Here is a 17,890-nt window from a genome sequence, read left to right on the forward strand (position 1 = left end):
TACAATTTGAATGGCCTCACGTTTGCAAGAAATCAATAAATCGGTTTAATAACTTTTCATTTTGTGTTTGATAATAAGAAATAATTCTTCATTTTCTTCCATTTATTCATCAATTCCTTGGTATCTTCATGGTCTTTCCAGTGCTACTTTGTAACTTGTTTTGAGTAAAATGTATACAATATTCACTGTCACCGATAATCTTTTTTGCTGATGGTTATGTATGGTTTTCCTAACAGGTTTAGACATATATACAGAAATGAAACAAGATATATTGAAGGAACTGAGAGAATTTACAATGTCAAAAGAAACAAAGAATATCAGCCAACTAAATGTTGAGACATTAGAAGTTAAAACTCACATTTTAGATGCCATTAATGCCATCATGCTGCAGATCAAAGGGAAGCTGACTTGTTATTCGTTGCACAAATTATTGAAATACATGACCATATTTCTTTCTGTTATTCACCCCAGAGAAAGAGTTAGTAATCAGCAGGTGGATGACATCAACTTAGAATTACTTAGGCTGAGAAGAATTGCTCAAATTTGCCTGCTTGATAGTACGGTGGGATACATCAAATATACTGAATCTATCTGGGAAATGCATCAACAGTACGAAAGGAATATATTTACCGTGGAAAAGTTTTCGGGAGACGACGAAGTTCAAAGTGTGCTGCTGTCAATGTGTGAGCAGTTGGAAATGGATCCTGAAGTTCTGGAGATAAAGTTTAAGAAAATTCGCCACTCTCTAAATTTCAGTGAAGGACGCTGGCTGAAGTGTCCAAATGGACATACTTTTTCATTACAAGATTCGAACGAACTGCTGACTGAAAGAGCATGTCTTAAATGCAATGCAAGGTTAGGATTGCATAAACAGGAGGATGCACTTGTTGAATAAAGCAAGGTAAGTGTAATAAGAAGTGACCAGAATGCTACATTTTAAAAGTAGCTTTGCTACAGCTACAGATACTCTTCCAACAATGTAGCTTCGCTACAGCTACAGCTACATTTACCAAAAAGCAGCTCACTACGCTACTCCTGTTTGCTACTCGCTACTTTTTTGCTACTTTTTCATTAAAAAAAAATATGGGCATTCAAAAGTATCCCCGAGCAGTTGTACTTACTAAAAATAGATTCTGTTTTTTTATATGATACCCAACATTCTATCATTTTGATAGCAGTGTTGCCGCAGTAACCTATTTTTACTACAGTGTTTGAGCATAATGTGTGCGTATATAAGTGACAAATTAATTCAAATTTGATATCCGAGTATTACAATTAGGGTGTTACTCAAATTTGACATATTTTTATTTATGTTTTTATATCAACATATTTTTCTTGAAGATAAATAGCCATTGGCCAGATTATATTGATGTATGTCATTTCTGGTTATCTGGATATCAGAATTATTCATATACCAATGAAATAAATTACGTGGGTATCTATAATCTGCGATATCAGGACATTTATCATCTAGATTATGTGTTTTGCCATTATTTTGTAATAGATGTGGTCTTTTTAAACCTCCTACACAAGTAAGCGTTGTTGTCAATTTTTTTGACACTGTTGCTGCATTTTACCTCAAAACTCCAAGAAGAAATGTAGCTGTAGCAAAATTTTTGCTACAGCTACAGCTACAATTTTTAAAATGTAGCACCGCTACAGCTACAAATTTTGTAGCTAGCTACAGTAACGACGCTACAAGTAGCATGCTACTTACAACCACTGGTAATAAGTATAGTGTAGCTTGCTTTTGTCAGATTATACAATGTAGAGTTTTAAACCTCAGCTTCTTATCAGAAAGTCATTAATTTATCAAATGTAAAATCTGCTTTCTTTGGTGAGAATGTTCTCATATTGAGGTATGAATGAAAAAGAGTACATCTTCAGAAATTGAACAGTGCATATGCTATATCTATGAAAAGTCATTAGGTTGGAAACTGTGAGAGGAATGACATTATTCGTAGGGGTCAATCCATATCAAACTGTCTGAAAGAGCCAGTAATTGGTTGCTTGACCACTTTGAAAAAATATTTTTTTGTTGCTGTAACTGCCTGGCAAGGGTAGTTCACAACCGGCATTATTTTTTAAAAATTTGACTTCCTTTGAAAATGGTGCCCATTTTTGTTTCATGGCATCCATAATTTTTGGCCTTCACATGCGGCGATAATTATGATAACTCAGTTGATGATAATGATAGAAAGCTGTAGGTAAAATATTATTGTTTTCAGTATAGTTCAAGCTACATTTTTTGATCTGTAAAAAAAAAAAACTTTTATCATCTTTAATGCAAATGGCTGAAATTTAGGCCAAAACTAATATTCGAATTTGAAGAAAAATCAAAGTTGAGAAAGTTTTGTTAGCAGGGAAGTAATGGAATATCAGAGCAAAAAATTGTTTTAGAAGATACATATACATGCAAAGTTTTAGCAGAAAATATTTTATCTCTGTTACTGGTCTCCTCTTTTAGTTCTAGTTCTTTGAATCCAATGTCTCTGGTGAGAAACCTAATAAAATAATTGATATTTACAGCATGTATATAAAGTACTCAGTGAGAGGTGCCTGTACAAAATGTGTATAACCATGTACACACTTCTATCAAAATATTGAACGACTGGTTAAGTGGTGACATCACTAGCAGCCGATGTCCCGGATTTATGTTTCCAAACAAAACTTTCATCCTGCATGCTCCTATTCTTTTGCATTGAAAATGTATCAGTAATGTAACTTTAGTTACAGTGACAGCAGTTAGCAAGCAAAGAAGTGAGGTGTATCGCACACCAGTGTAAAGATTAGATTCTGGTAAATGCATAGATATTTTACTAATTTCTTAAAGATGAGGGGTAAATTACGAAATAATGTAAGAGAATCGGGTATTTTTTGAGGAAATGCATGAAAAATTGAACCCCTTTGTACGTAGGTGGTTTTAGCCCATATTTTCAAAAAATGAAGTTACTCTTTAGTAAATGTAGATGTAACTGTAGCAAAGCTGCTTTTAAAATACAGTATTCTGATCACTGGTAAATTTATATCGGCACTAAATTTTATACCAGCACTGTAACAGTATTGGCATAGTGGTATTTCAGGGGTATTTTCCTTTGGTTACCTTTTTAGTTTACTAAGTTTTTCTGCATGTGGGGGAGTTTCTGAACCTTTCTCCACTGGAAAATTTTCAAATACTAAACTGTAAATTTGCAGTGTATACGGCATACAGATACAGTTTCAGTGTAAAATAGTCTTAGAGAACTGAAATTTCAAGCAAATAAAAATAATTAAATGAAGTGTATTTTTAAATGGAGTGGAGTGAGTTTAAATGCACGTATCTTATTGTATGTTTATTACTTTTTGTGGAGGAATAAAGAAATTACATTAAGTTATGCCAGAATATTTTAATGAACCATGTGTAATGAATGCAAAAACTTTTATTTATTTTGTTATTTATTTATTTTGAGAGACTTCTGCATAATTACTGTCATTAATTGGAATGTTCTCTTTCAGTGTACAGTTGAAGCAAAAGAAGAAGTTTGCTGTTGCAGTGCATTTTTTTCAAGTAATCATTGTTTCAAATGTTTGTGGTTTTGAACGTTAGTTTCTTGTTAATATGTTTTGTTTAATTTTCACATCAGTTAAGATACATTATTCTTAAAAGCTCTTTTATTTTTAAACATGATTGTTTCATCGTATGCTTTAATACACATATGATTGATTGTGTTAGTGGACATTGAAGTCTGTTTGATTGTAAAAGTAAAAATTGTTTTGAGTTACTTTGAATTTCATAATAGATATGATTGAGTTTAAAATTCTACATCGAGCTCTTTGCGGACATTGAAGTTTGAGTTTTATTGTAAAAGTTGAATTGTTTTGAGTTACTTTGAATTTCATAATAGACATGATTGAGTAAAATTCTACATCTAGCTCTTTGGGGACATTGAAGTCTGAGTTTGATTGTAAAATTTAAATTGTTTTGAGTTACTTTGAATTTCATAATAGACATGATTGAGTTTAAAATTCTACATCGAGCTCTTTGGGGACATTGAAGTTTGAGTGTGATTGTAAAAGTTATGTTTTGAGTTACTTTGAATTTCATAATAGACATGATTGAGTTCAAAATTCTAAATCCAGTTCATTAGGTTAATCCCTTTATTCAAGCAAAATTACTTAACAAATGTAAAATTTGTGTATCTTCATTTCATTGCTGTGAGTCTGAATAAAGTATTAATAAACATTATAAACCTCATATTTTGAGTTGAGTTTTGTTCATTAACCACTAGATTAATTGAAGTTTGAACCATAGATACAATAGAGCTGCCAGCACCACAAGGACATAGTTCCTAGGTTAAAATCCTGTGTAAAGTATGGATGTTCACTTGTATTTGTTCATTCATGAAAATACAGTGTGTCTTTTCCACATTTAAATTCACTATAACATTGTAACGAACAAATATTTCAGTGAAATAAACTTTGTATTTCAAAGCAGTCTTTAAAATTTACTTGGCAACACTGCATGTTAACTACCATGCGAGAGACCTGGGTTCGATCCCTGGAGAGGGAGAATCGGGATTTTTTTTCCACCTGTTCAAGCAGCTCCAGCACCCACCCAGTGTCGTATAAAGTGGGTACCTGGAGGAAACTTCGTGGGTTAAAGGCAGCCAGGGGCATTGTGCTGATCACATCACCCCCACCTTCGCCCAAGATCAAGAAAGTGTGGGGCCCTATCTCTACACCCCCTATATCCCTTCATGGTGTGGTGCAAAGCACAGGGGAGCTCTCTACTTTTTTTTTATTATTTTTATTTTACACTGCATATCTGTTGTTCTCGTCGCCACACACCAGCACAAATCACGTCAATGCATTTGTGCAATCTCTTCCTGAAACCCAGAAAGGCTTTTCAGTGCTGCTCATCCGAAATGCCTGCGATCTTTGCAGGGTGTCTACTCACAGGGAATTATATGTGAATTATTGACTCCGGGAAGTATATGGGAATTCTTCATGAATTTTTCTCCATAGATGTGAAAAATTGCATCTTTTATTAATTTAAATCCCATTAAATTTATACATGCTTAATAATTCCCTGCAGTTGCAGCGATTAGGGGGGGGGCAGTTGCCCCCCACTTTTCGCCACTTTTGCCCTCACATCATGCTAAATCTTATCTACAAAGGGAAATATACTGTGTTTGCCCCCCTAGTTTTGCCACCTTGCCTGCAGGTTAGCTTTTATTTTTCTTGAGGAAGGAAAAGAATGCTGCTTGGAAAATAAAACAGAATTCTCTCAATGAATTTACTTTGTTGGTGTCCTTTACAGAATAATATATCTGACGACAGAAATAAGATTATTGCAGGATAAGAAATCTTAAAGCTGATTAGGTATATTTGAGTTTGAAATTCTTATAGAAGTAAAATTTTTTCGTAGATTAATATATCCCGTAACATTTGTGACTTGTGTTTGTTGATGTATTTCAAGTCCCAGTATGTGAAATGGCAAATGTAAACTCCACACCTTGAATTAAATATTTTAAATATATATACCGTTTAATTGAATTGAATTTGGATACATTGGAGTCGCACAGACCTTTTATATTGTTAAATATGTGTGTCTGCATGTGGGTGGCGAGAGGCTGTAATACATAAGGTTGAAGTAGAGAAGACATCTTGTACCCTTGAATTTTTGGAAAGTTCGCCTTGAAAACCGGGAATTATACTTGAATTTTATTGATCGAAGAGTGTGCTTTACTTTGATGTCATCCAGATCTCTTGGCTTTTCCATGTACACTTCTGTATTGACACATCCCTACAGCCAAAAGTCACACAGAGCAGGTCTGGTGACCTTGTGAGCCATGATGTGGGTTGCTGCGTCCAATCCACCTGCCTCTGAATTCCTTATCCAGGAAGTTTCTGACTGCAAGAGTGAAATGGGGAACAGGGCCCTGTCTTGCTGAAAGTGCATATCATCATTGATACCAAGTGCAACCAGATGGGGAAAGAGAAACATCTGCAACACGTTGAGGTAGGTAGCACCCATCACAGTATCTTCCTCGAAGAAGAAAGGCCCAATTAGGGCAATCCATTGAACAATGCACCACACATTCACTTTTGGGCTATCTCTGTCGTGGATTTGGAATTCAAACACCAGAATGCACGATTTGCGCTATGCATAACACACATCTCCTGAATCGATGCCATCTTGAAATCACCTGATTGCTCGTAGTCACGTGATCCTCCCAACATACAGTGTCGCCAGGTAAAACTTTAAAGAGTGCTATGCAGTACAAACTTTATTTCACTGAAATGTCTTGTTCGTTACAAAGTTATTGTGAATTAAAATGTGGGAAGGACTTTTGGAGAACCCTGTATTAAATCATGAAATCCACTTTTTCCACACACTGTTGGTGTAAAACTCATTAACACTATAACGACGGCTTCAATGACTATACGTTATTGTCGGATCGTTTCTATTCGACCCGGGAAAATATAATACTTTTATTTCAGGCGTTCAAATTTTCTAATTTATATCAATGACTGAATATAATGTTTCAGGTTATTTATTAATGACATTTAACCATTTACATGTTTCTAATATGTAACATGTTTTACAAAAGAAATTTAAACATTGAATAACATTTGTTATAAAGAAACCCTTGAGTTTTGATTATAATAGTTTTCTTACATTTGGAACATTTTTATCATACGTCCAGTTATCATTAATGATTTGTAAGAATTTATATTTTTATTATCTACTTTTTGTCAAGAATAAATTACAACATCGACTAACATGTGTTACATAGAACACGTGAATGCTGAGTACAAACGTTTGCATACATTTCGAGCACACTGTTCTTGTTTTCCGATCGATTTTTGATGGACAAATATAACACCTCCTTCTGGATTTCTTCTGTACACCTTGCTCTTCATTTGAACATCCGTTGGTTTGCTCGTCCATTACTAGTTTGCCACTGAGCTCCTTTCCCAGGTACTGCAAGAACCTTCTACATCTACCCGATTTGGCTCCAAATTCTTACGGATGTACTGTTTGGTACAAAACAAATGCATTTAGTGCACTGAAGTCGATCATGTCATGAAATATAACCATGGCCATCCCCGAGCTTTTCGTTCCACACTGTAGTTTCGTACCATTTTGTGTTATTAGCTGTGCTGTGGAAGCGTCGATTTTCGGCTGTTCATGGAAGTTGAAAGTAGAATCACCACCTTGTTCTTCTTAGGGCAATATGATGCTATCATTAGATCATCTTGAAATCCAAAGTGGAGCAACACACTCACTTTTGTGGCAGTAAACTCTGGCGGCAGCTCTCCTTTGTTCTTTCACATCGTGCCGATCAGAGTAAGTTTCTTGGCAAGTAGATCCCTTGCAAGAGATACACTCATGAATAAATTATGGCACGTGATGTTTCTTCCACTACCTTCGATTTCCATCACTACTCTCTCTACTTGATTTTTCTCCCTATACTCCAGCTTCCTTTCCTTTGTAGATTTGAGCCTTCAAAACAGAAGCTGTTTGAGAATCACAAATCAGCCACAGCTTGATTCCGTATTGACCAGATCTCGACGTCATGCACTGTCTAAAATGGCATCGCCCTCTAAAATTGACCAGTTGTTCGTATACAGTCATGATGCAATCAGGAATGTACGCTTCTCGGAGGTAAACAGTCCAAGTCTCGAATACATCTCTTATAGGTTCGAGCTTATCTGGAGACGAGACACGAGACCTAAGCCTTCGTGTATTTGGTACGTGAGCCATTGTATTTCTTCAATTATACACAAGAACTCGTGAGAACGAACAAATTCGTCGTCGAAACTACACAGATGCTCTGCACCAAACAAAGTGTGCATGCAGATTCGTTCAGAAAGTTCCGGAAAATTGCAGCACCTGTACTTTGAAACCAGCAAACTGAAATAACCAACAATGGTTATGCAGACTATTGTTGACAATAAAAAAAATGCTTTTCTGCAGTATTCGTCTGCAACTTAGGATATTTGTTTTTCCTGGGTAAACTGAACAGGCAAAGGGTACTGTATACGATTTCAATTGATTGATTTGTTTTATTTTACTTCGTGGTTTGTGCCTCTTGGCTAATTTGCGAAGATGGGGATCAGTGATGAAATGATGAAATTGATGAATGGACATTTACAAAGAACCTTGCCGAGGGGGATTTGAACCCGGGACCATTGACGTCACAATGCGATGTGCTAACCACTCAGCCACGGGGTCCAGGAATACGCTTTTCAAGGTTGTGACTAGCCTTGAAAAGTCACAGAGGCGAAGAGAGATATTTCTGCAGTAGAAAAAATAGGCCTATATATTTAAAAATTAAAATCGGGCCTAAAGGACCAGTCCGTCCACAACGCGAGTAATACATTTTCTGACCAAACTTAAAAAATAACCAAAGATTACAATAAATGATTTCAAAGGCCTTCGAAATTGACGAAAAGTCACGGAAGGAGAACACATTCATTTCCATTATTAAAAAATTAGACAGGTATAAAAATTGAAACAGGGCCTAAAAGACCCATCCGTCGTTACAGTGTTAAAATGATCCATGTGTATAACTTCAGAAATATTTAGAATCTACAAAAGTGTCATATGGCATTTCCAGGGGTGGAAACAGTCAGTAAAAGTCAGTTTTTTTAAATCTTGGTCTCTAATTTGTCAGTTTGAAAAAATATTGTTAAGTCAGTATATTTTCATGATCATGACCAATATTTGTGGTTTTATTTGTTTTCATTATTGCATTTTGAGGGCACATGATAATTTTTCAGTGAGCTGGTCAGTTTTTTTTTAACTTAGTAACAACAAATATTGCATTGACAAAGGTGCCTAGTTATGAAAACATTTCTTGAACCCTGGCTTTGAAATGTTGAAAAATGTAAATATTACTGTCGGAGAGCCATGTTTTGTTCTCTGATTTCATGTTATTCACCATGTGCACGTCATGTCACATTTGTTTATAGAAGACCAGCCAAGAAGCGAAGAGGCTTTAAAAAAGTATTTTACCAGCATGGAATAGAATTGGCACCCATGCTATAAATTAGGGATTGGACAGATTAATCGGTTATCTATTGTTATCAGCTAATATAGGCATATCGGTTTATCGGTAAAATTACTGAATATTTTACTGATCCAATACATCTATAAATATCTTATTATTTAGTGCAAAATTTTGCCATTTTGTTGTAATTTTCCATGCCCTACTTTTTCAAAAAGTAAATATCTAAACATGCAGCTTCTTTTGCACTGCAGTCACCTCGAAACACACATTTATTAAGAAGGTCAATAAACCATTTAGGTCCTTCAAGAACACTTTGGAACTTTATATTGGATCTGCAGAATGTTGGTTATCGATATCGGTAAATTTTATATCGGTACTTTATTGGTATCGGCCAAAATGTCATATCTGCCCACCCCTACTATAATATTTTAATACTGGGTGTTCCATTTAAAATGCAACCAGGTGTTGGGGATAGTACAACTTTTGAACCGGAAGTGGTACACATATAATCCTTATACCAAATTAAAGCCTTGTTCATGCATATATTTTTAAACCGGGGAACAATGATTTGTATTTCATTAGTGTCATTGCAGTGTCGCCAGATGTAGCGGGAAGTGTAAATTAAATTTTTTACAAAGCATGAAAATTACTGACAGCATGTTCGTACGTGTGTGTTATGTGCCATTTTTCATGCTTTGTAAAATAAATATTTTACCCTTCCTGTTACATCTGGCAACACTGCGTTGACACTAATGAAATACAATCATTGTTCCGTTCCCCAGTTAAAAAATATATGCATGAACAAGGCTTCAAGTTGGTATAAGGATTATATGTGTACCACTTCCGGTGCAAAAGTTGTACTATCCCAAACTCCGGGTTGCGTTGTAAATGGAACACCCTGTATAATACGTATTTTGCAAATTTGAAGTGTTACTTCTTGTAGACAGATATGAGGGGCTTACCATAATGAATTTATGGCAATCTACAACCTACAACCAGGACTGGTCATGACAGTCATCAGTTTGCCACCTATTAGCAGCACTGGACAGAAGGGTGCATGCACTCCCTGTACAACATGTATCACCATTCTCCTGTCACTGTCTGGGCACGAGGAGGCAGCGTGGAGAATGATCATCAATGGCAGTGCTAGGTGACAAGATTTCTGTTGAAAGAGTTTGTGACCTCCACAGAGATTCACAGGCAGTGTGTGTGAGTAAAAAAAGCAGTATACTACTGGGTGGTAGGGTGGAAATATAGAAGGGGACAAGTTCCAAAAGGAAAGTGGTACTGACGGTGCAAAAAGGGCTGATCTTTTATAAGAACTGACTGGCAACAGTGATCGGATCGCGTGTGCGCAGTATTAACACTTACAATGAAAATCATAGAACTTAAGACCTTCTGTAAACACAAACATGTACGCTAACAGTGTTGCCAACCTATGAAAATAAAATAATTCACATAGCCTACAAGGTATAAAGATATTCCATTTGCCAACCGTTGCGGGATAAGCAGTGTTGGATGTAAATGTACTGTGTAAAAAATGAAAAATCAAAATGTACATCTTGCCTCGTGGCCGACTTTCGGACTCGCTACCAAAGTTCCCTGGTTCGAATCCTGGCAGGGGTGTTATTTGTGAGTGTTCCTTCATCAGTTTCATCTAATGATCACTCACTCATCCTCATCGTCGGGATTAGCCAAAAGTGGAAGAAAAGCAACAGGAAATAACAATAATCAAATACAAAATTTACATCTTATCCACCAGGAGGTAAGGAGGCTTCCGCACCAAAGGCATAATTTTTCTCTTTTCATTTACTAAAAAAGAACCTCCCTAGAAGAATGTGACACATTAAGATAGATTACGTTTTAAAACCTGGATTTCTTGATTCAATTTATTTGGTGTTTAAAAGTGTTATGATTTATTATTATATATAATGAAAGTAAGCTAATTCATATGATTTGATTGACTAAATTAATAATTATTAATTAGAGAAAAAGAATGAAAATAACTAATTTGGAATTCAAATATCACCTATCCTTGAATCGTTTTCGTCGTCCCGGTACCTAATGACAAATGTGCATTTCACAACGTGGTTGATCTACACCTCAATGTCACATTCCAGTATCCTCCAGTGTGTCCTTGAATGTCTCTAAAGTTCAATCATCCAAAAAAACCACTCATATGCCCTTTTCACCCCATTCAAAAGTGCTGGATGATGCAGCACACACACACCAAGGGAATGTAAAATAGCAACTTAGTGATGCATTGTTGCTGGCAAAAAAGTGGGGGTAAAAAGACTGTAAAATACAGAAATATTTGAGGCAGTCACATTTTATTGTACCCTACATATAAAAAAATAAAATGCATATTTGGGGGTGAATTTTTAAATATTGTCACATTTTTCTTCTCTCTTGTTGAGAGGTGTTCATTTTCAATCAACCTCCCCCACCTTCACGGTCTGTCTTTGCCCTTCTTCCTTCACCTGCAAAAGTATTCCGAAGTGTGATGATGCCTTCATGATGTCACCATCTTATTGGTGAACACCTCTGGATAATAGATATGCTCCTGTGTGACCCCCTCCAGCGCAGCATCGTCCTCACTGACAATGTGAAATCACACTATCGTATGCTGACATTCGACATATCACTTCCGTTTTTGTACTTGACTTAGTGAGAAGTATTGAGGTTGGCAACAGCCTAATAGCAGATTTCTTCCGCAGCATGTAATCCGTTCTATAAAAGTACACTAATGCAAGAAAAACGTGTAAATTACATTGGATTGTACATTTTAAAATATATTTTCATTAAAGGCTTCTGTTTATAATAATAATACAAGATGATTGTATAAATTACAACCGATTACATGAGCAGCAAGAAAATAGAGACAGTTTCGAAGATGGCGACTTCCATGCATGCAGGAAAGTCTCAGTGTTCTCCGAGTTTCTTTCGGAAATACAGCAGTTTGAAAAGTGGCGAGAAGCGGGTTGTTTATGTGACACTGTCGGTGGTATCCTGAGAAAGCAGTGAAGTTAGTGTCTGAGTGTAGTTGTGTGTCTGTATCTTGTGTTTTCAGTCTGGTGAAAGAAAGAAAAACGGCCGGTCAAGTTGTGAGTCTCACTAAGAAACACGTTGTTGCTCGTATATAGAAAATACACTAATTTTGAGATAAGCACAATATGGTCCAAGGTGCATTCGTATCTTTTCAATCAAAGAAATGTCCATTCTGGTGAATATATTGGCAGATGTTAATAGTAATGATGACAATCTCCCCAATTTTAGCAGTCGACGTTACATTGCCTCTTGTGGCACATTGAGTTTGTTTTTGGGAAGCAAATTTGTCAGACGGCATTGACAAGAATGATATTATTGTCAAGGGTGGAAAATGCCTCCAGTTCACAAAGGAACTGCTGATCAAGGTAAGAAAATACATTACTTGCATGAGACGTTTGTAAATAATGTGCTTATTATCGTTTTCTTGTTTTCCAGTGCACGAGAAACAGAAAGAAAGACATACAATCCCTTTTTATTCCTCTCCTTAAATTTGTTTAGCTTCCGCTAAAACTGGTGGTATATTTGTGGAACAAAGGAGAAAACAATACTCTATGTCAACAACATTGGGCAATAATTTGGTGGAAGGGGCAGCAACAAAACCTAAAAGCTTGAATTCACCGCCTGCTGGATTCCGGTTGCTCGCTTGAACGGGATCCAGTAGGCTGTGCTTGAATTTAGTGGAACGATTCTCTTCTCTTGTAAGTTTTACTTTGGCGCTGCCATGCTGAGAGAGGAGTTAACCCAGTATTAGATAAAGGAACTTTTGGCATAGAAGAATATGTTCATTCTTCAACAAGAACACATATTTAATCACTTCTCGAAAATTTCTTATACTTCAATGTGTAGATCTATCAGTTAAAATAGGATTACGTTTTTACCTGTTACGAGGCTGCGCCATTCACGAACAGCTGATGCAGAGTGATACATTACTCGGAAGTGAGACGGTTTGTTTACATAGGGTCGTAAGGTTCGTAATTCTGACTTTAGTCCATTGGCGATCCAGCAACCATAGTTTCGTTAGTCAGCTGTTTGTTATCATGTGTGTTAGAGCATGTTAAAATGGCTGGGTGCATACACAATCCCACCAGGTGCGAAGTCCGTTCTATGATTTGATTTCTTCACACCAAAGGTCAAAATGCTGCTGAAATTCACCGAGAATTGTGTGAAGTGTATGGTGACAGTGAAATGAGTGAAGGAAAGGTAGGGCAATGGTGTCATGCATTCAAAGAAGGCTGTACAAATTCAGACCGACAACCTAGTGAAATGTGTGAATGCAAAAGTGCATAAAAATCGTCGCTTCACCATTAGCTCTCTCAGCATGATGTTTCACCATGTTCCATATTGCTACAGACACATTAGGATATCAGAAATTGTGTGCCAGATAGGTCCCTAAAATGTTGACAGACGTTTACGAAACGAACCGACAGACATCGACACGTGCATTTTTTGGATCGCTATGACAGAGAGGGTGATGAATTTTTTAACCACATTGTTACAGGTGACGAGACGTGGATTTCTGACGTCAACTTTGAGTCCAAACAATAATCGATGCAGTGGCATCATTCAAATTCACCGAAGGCGAAAAAGTTCAAACAAACTCTGTCTGCACGAAAAATCATGGCAACTGTGTTCTGTGACCAACGGGGTGTGCTTTCGGTGGATTTTGTGTGAAAAACAATCACATCGCAAGCGTACCGTGAAACACTATGCAAACTCAGACAAAACCGACAACGTTGAATGCTACATTCAGGAATTGTGCTTCTCCATGACAATGCCAGACCACACACACACTGCTGCCCTCACTGTCCAGACGATTCAGAAGTTTGGATGGGAATTTTTGATCACCCTTCGTACAGTCCATACAAAGTGACTTTCACCTCTTCCTGCACCTAAAAAAGTGTCTTTCATCTCATTGATTTGAAGAAACTGAGGTGTTGAAAATGGTTGTGTTGAATTGCCTGAACTCCCAGGCTGCAAACTTGTATGCAGAGGGTAGAAAAAAGCTTGTTCCACGGTACAGAAAGTGCTTGGAAAGTAATGGTGACTATGTTGAAAAATGAAGTGGATCTGTACATGTTTGTAACCACTAATACAATGTTGCTACACTTACTTTCTTGTTTGAAAGTCGCCATGGGACTCACTAGAATCACATGCCCTGCAGCTCATTGTGCACAAGCACCTAAAGATGCCAGGTGGGTTCCCAAATTCATTACTGCAAGGCAAAGACAAGCATGCCAGGACAGGAGCAGAAATCTATCTTGCATATTTGAAGACTTTTTCGGCATGTTTCCATACATATCTTGCTAGTTTGTCCTCAGCCTTGTTGCTACTTACGACTAGGCGATAATATTTTGTAGATTACATAAAGTATTATTTCACTTAAAAATTTATTGCCTTGATACTACATATATATCTAGTTAGTAATAACATCAATGTAACTTGAAACTTTTACATTTATGTGGATGTAATCTACTGCTTTTTACAAGGAACAGGAAATCCTAAGAAACAGCAGAAGGGAAATGGTGCCGTGACTCCTGAGTATTTCCAGTGGTTATCACATGTCTGATGATATAATGCAGCCTGAAAAATACAGAGGGAAATCAATGGTAACATGTTGAAAATATCATACTATCAACAGTTTTAACTAACATTTGATAGCTGTGATCATAACACGATGGTTGCTATGATTATGACATTCTAGAATTGGACCATAAACTACAGGGCTCGGCACAAAAAACTGGCCTCCCTCATCTCACTTCATCTGAAACTAAACTTTCTGAATTAATATTCTTGAAAAATAAGAAGAGGTGCAGCTACGGAGTGAGGGGAAGATGGGGTGATGGGTGGAATGGCCGAATGTAGAAGAAATAATAGTTTTTTTCTTGTGAAATAGTTTTTAAAGCTACTTCACTTACCTTAATTCAATGTTATTAGTTGGTACTAAATTAAATTTGCCATACAATAAAAATTAGCCATGGTGATCTAGTTGGTAGGGTGTCTGACTGCCACGTGGGAGACCCAGGTTCGATTCCCGGGTTAAGGTCTGAATATTTCTGGCCTTCTCCCTGCATAAAGCAGCTCTGGGGGTCACCCAGCCTCAAATCAATGGGTATCTGCTGGGGAGGAGGTAAAGGTAACTGGGCATGGTGCTGATCACATCACCTCCAAAATGGCCGAGATCGAGAATGTGTGGGGCACACATCCCCTAAATGTGCCTTCATGGCATAGTGCTATGGGCATGGGGAACTTTACTTTTATACAATAAAAATACTACAAAAATAATTATTTTCAATATGTATTATGGCATAAAGCTATTTGTTTATTGTTTTGGTTAATTTCGGTGCCAATTTCTAAAATTATCAAAATTTTCTGTTAATTTCTTGCTATTCTCACCACATGATTAATGTAGCCGAGCTATAGTGAAGTGACTAACTTTATAAAGAGGTAAGGTTTAGTGCCATTTACACCAAATATTACTTCCAAAAGCGATCAGCTGCTGTTAAACATGCAGCCCCAACAATTGCATCCAACATCAGCTCAGGAGTCAAGCAGATGATCCACCACGTTGTTTGTAAACTACAACTTCGATAGTGACTTCAAAATGACATTTCCTGTGACCATTTTCGTAAGACACTGGCTGGAGTTTAAGAACACACCTTATGTGGAAGAAACCAGTTCTTTGAAGACTGTTTATGATGAGAGTTGCTTCAATAAAATCTAATGGAAATGTAAGTATTAAAAATTTTAGTTGTTATAGATTGGTCAGAAAGTTATGCAACCCTAAACTTCATTGCTTATAACATTAAAACTGCGAGGAATATTAACACAGGGATTTTTGCAGGAAATTCTTCAAATTAAGGGAGAGAGAGAGACAATTTTCCCTAGGTCCTTCTCTCTGAGGCAGCTGGGAGCAATGTTGCCAATTTAGATCTTTTTGGGGCAGATCTGGCTCTCTTGTGCACTCATTTGATTGTGAACTGTGGCACCCACCTGCTGCCCTACTATGATGCCATCACTAGCCCCGGCCCACTTTTGCCATGCGTACACATTTTGCACGTGATGTGATTTATTATTTTGGCTGCATCATCCCACCCCCTCTTACCTCCCCAGCTACTTTTATATAGCACCTTCACTTAGGTGAAGATGACAATGTTGTTATCCGGTAATCCCTTATTTTCGATTCATACAACCATCAGTGGATTATGGAGATGGGTGATGCCATCAGATCTAGATGGTGAAAACTAAGAATAGATTGTCATCACTTTAAAGTTACTGGTAATAGCAGCACCCCCCACCCCTTTGACAACTAAAATTACCATGGGAGGCACTTTATCCAGCCTTCGGAAATCTAGCTCCTTGAAAGTCAACTTTAGCTCAATTTAAGATGAAATTTAGCTCTTTTATGTGCATCAGGTTTGGCAACACTGCCAGGATGGCCGTAGGAGGCAAGGAGAAATGCATTCCGCTTATGGGATAATTATTTTATTTGTTTTCTTGTGTATATCAAACTTCTGATGGCGTAAAAAAACATATGATCAAGTAGAGGATCCATTGAAGATGGTATTTGCGCTAGAAAAAGTAATTTGTTTAGCCATAACTTGAAGTTGTCTCTCCATAAGGAATACATGTGATTCTGTAAATATTCATTGGTCATATTTTTCAAACACTGTATCTAGCTTAATAATAAACTTTAAAAAACACTTCCACTTGGAACATGGGGAGAAATTCATACTCTCAAATTATGCGTGGATTTTCTTTAGTAGCAGTGCCCATTCCGACGATATTTAAATACCAGGTGTTTCTAAAATAACAACTCATTTCATGGAAAAACCTGACATCCGTCTTTTGTTTTAGATCTAACTAAAAGATGCACACCATCGAAGAAAGAACCGGTATTGTTTGCTGGAGACTGGCTGGTCAAACCTTTGCAGCCATCCAGGAAAGGTTTCGGCAACAATACCACAAGGAGGCACCAACGAGGGAGAATATCCGTCTCCTGATTAACAAATTCAAGAAGACGGGGAGGACACGATGTTCAACATCCAGGTCATCCGCCAATCGCACAAGAACATCAAAAGGAGCCCTACTGCATCTACCCGTCGGCTAAGTCGGGAGCATCCAGAGATCTCCCACACCAATGTGTGGCAGATACTGCGTTATACCCTTAAAATAAAGGTCTATCATATGCAGGTACTGCACCACATGGAACCCGAGGATTATGCCCCAAGGCAGGAGATGTGCACGAATCTCCTTGACAGTGTTGCAAATGAAAACCTAATGGACAACGCACTCTTTAGCGATGAGTCTAAATTCCACATCTGTGGGATGGTGAACCGACATAACACCCGTATCTGGGCAGATGGGTAGCCACATGAAACAATGAAGTGGGAAAGAGCAACGCCGAAAGTTAATGTGTGGTTAGGGATCATGAAAGGGAGGGTGTACGGCCCGTTCTTCTTTGCAGAGAACACAATTCAATCCAATGGTTACCTGGACATGCTTCAGCTCTTTTCGGAACCTCAGTTGCTAGCCAACGGAATCCTGGGTACTGTGTTCTACCAACAGAATGGTGCCCCTCCCCACTTTGCTCACATTGTGAGAGATTATCTGGACGAGACATTTCCAGACTGCTGGATTCGATGAGGTTTCACAATGGATATGGGCACCAAGATCACCAGATCTCACACCCTTGGACTTTTTTGGCTGGGGTTTTATCAAATCGCAAGTGTACAAGGTCAAGATCAACTCTGTTGAAAAACTCAAGGGACGAATTATTCAGGCTGTGAATAACATTACACCACAAATGCTGGAAAGGGTTTTTAGGGACTGTGTCGAAAGGTGGG

At 37.4% G+C, this 17,890-nt stretch overlaps 2 protein-coding genes across 2 annotated transcripts in view; one reads left to right on the forward strand and one right to left on the reverse strand.

Moving 5' to 3' along the window:
• Positions 1–4,191, forward strand: part of LOC145999684 (NFX1-type zinc finger-containing protein 1-like) — a 105,676-nt gene extending 101,485 nt beyond the window's left edge. Inside the window, exons 11-12 of the mRNA XM_083136893.1 lie at positions 237–901; positions 3,496–4,191. Coding sequence (XP_082993019.1) covers positions 237–895 — 659 coding nt within the window. The 3' untranslated portion in view covers positions 896–901; positions 3,496–4,191. The remainder of the gene's footprint in view (positions 1–236; positions 902–3,495) is intronic.
• A 10,255-nt stretch (positions 4,192–14,446) lies between these two features.
• Positions 14,447–17,890, reverse strand: part of LOC145999460 (follicle cell protein 3C-1-like) — a 30,476-nt gene continuing 27,032 nt past the window's right edge. The window contains exon 5 of the mRNA XM_083136422.1: positions 14,447–14,627. Within this exon, the coding sequence (XP_082992548.1) occupies positions 14,517–14,627 (111 nt within the window). The 3' untranslated portion in view covers positions 14,447–14,516. The remainder of the gene's footprint in view (positions 14,628–17,890) is intronic.

This window comes from Lepisma saccharinum, chromosome 15 (genome assembly GCF_977018435.1).
Source record: "Lepisma saccharinum chromosome 15, izLepSacc3.1, whole genome shotgun sequence".
NCBI lineage: Eukaryota > Metazoa > Arthropoda > Insecta > Zygentoma > Lepismatidae > Lepisma > Lepisma saccharinum.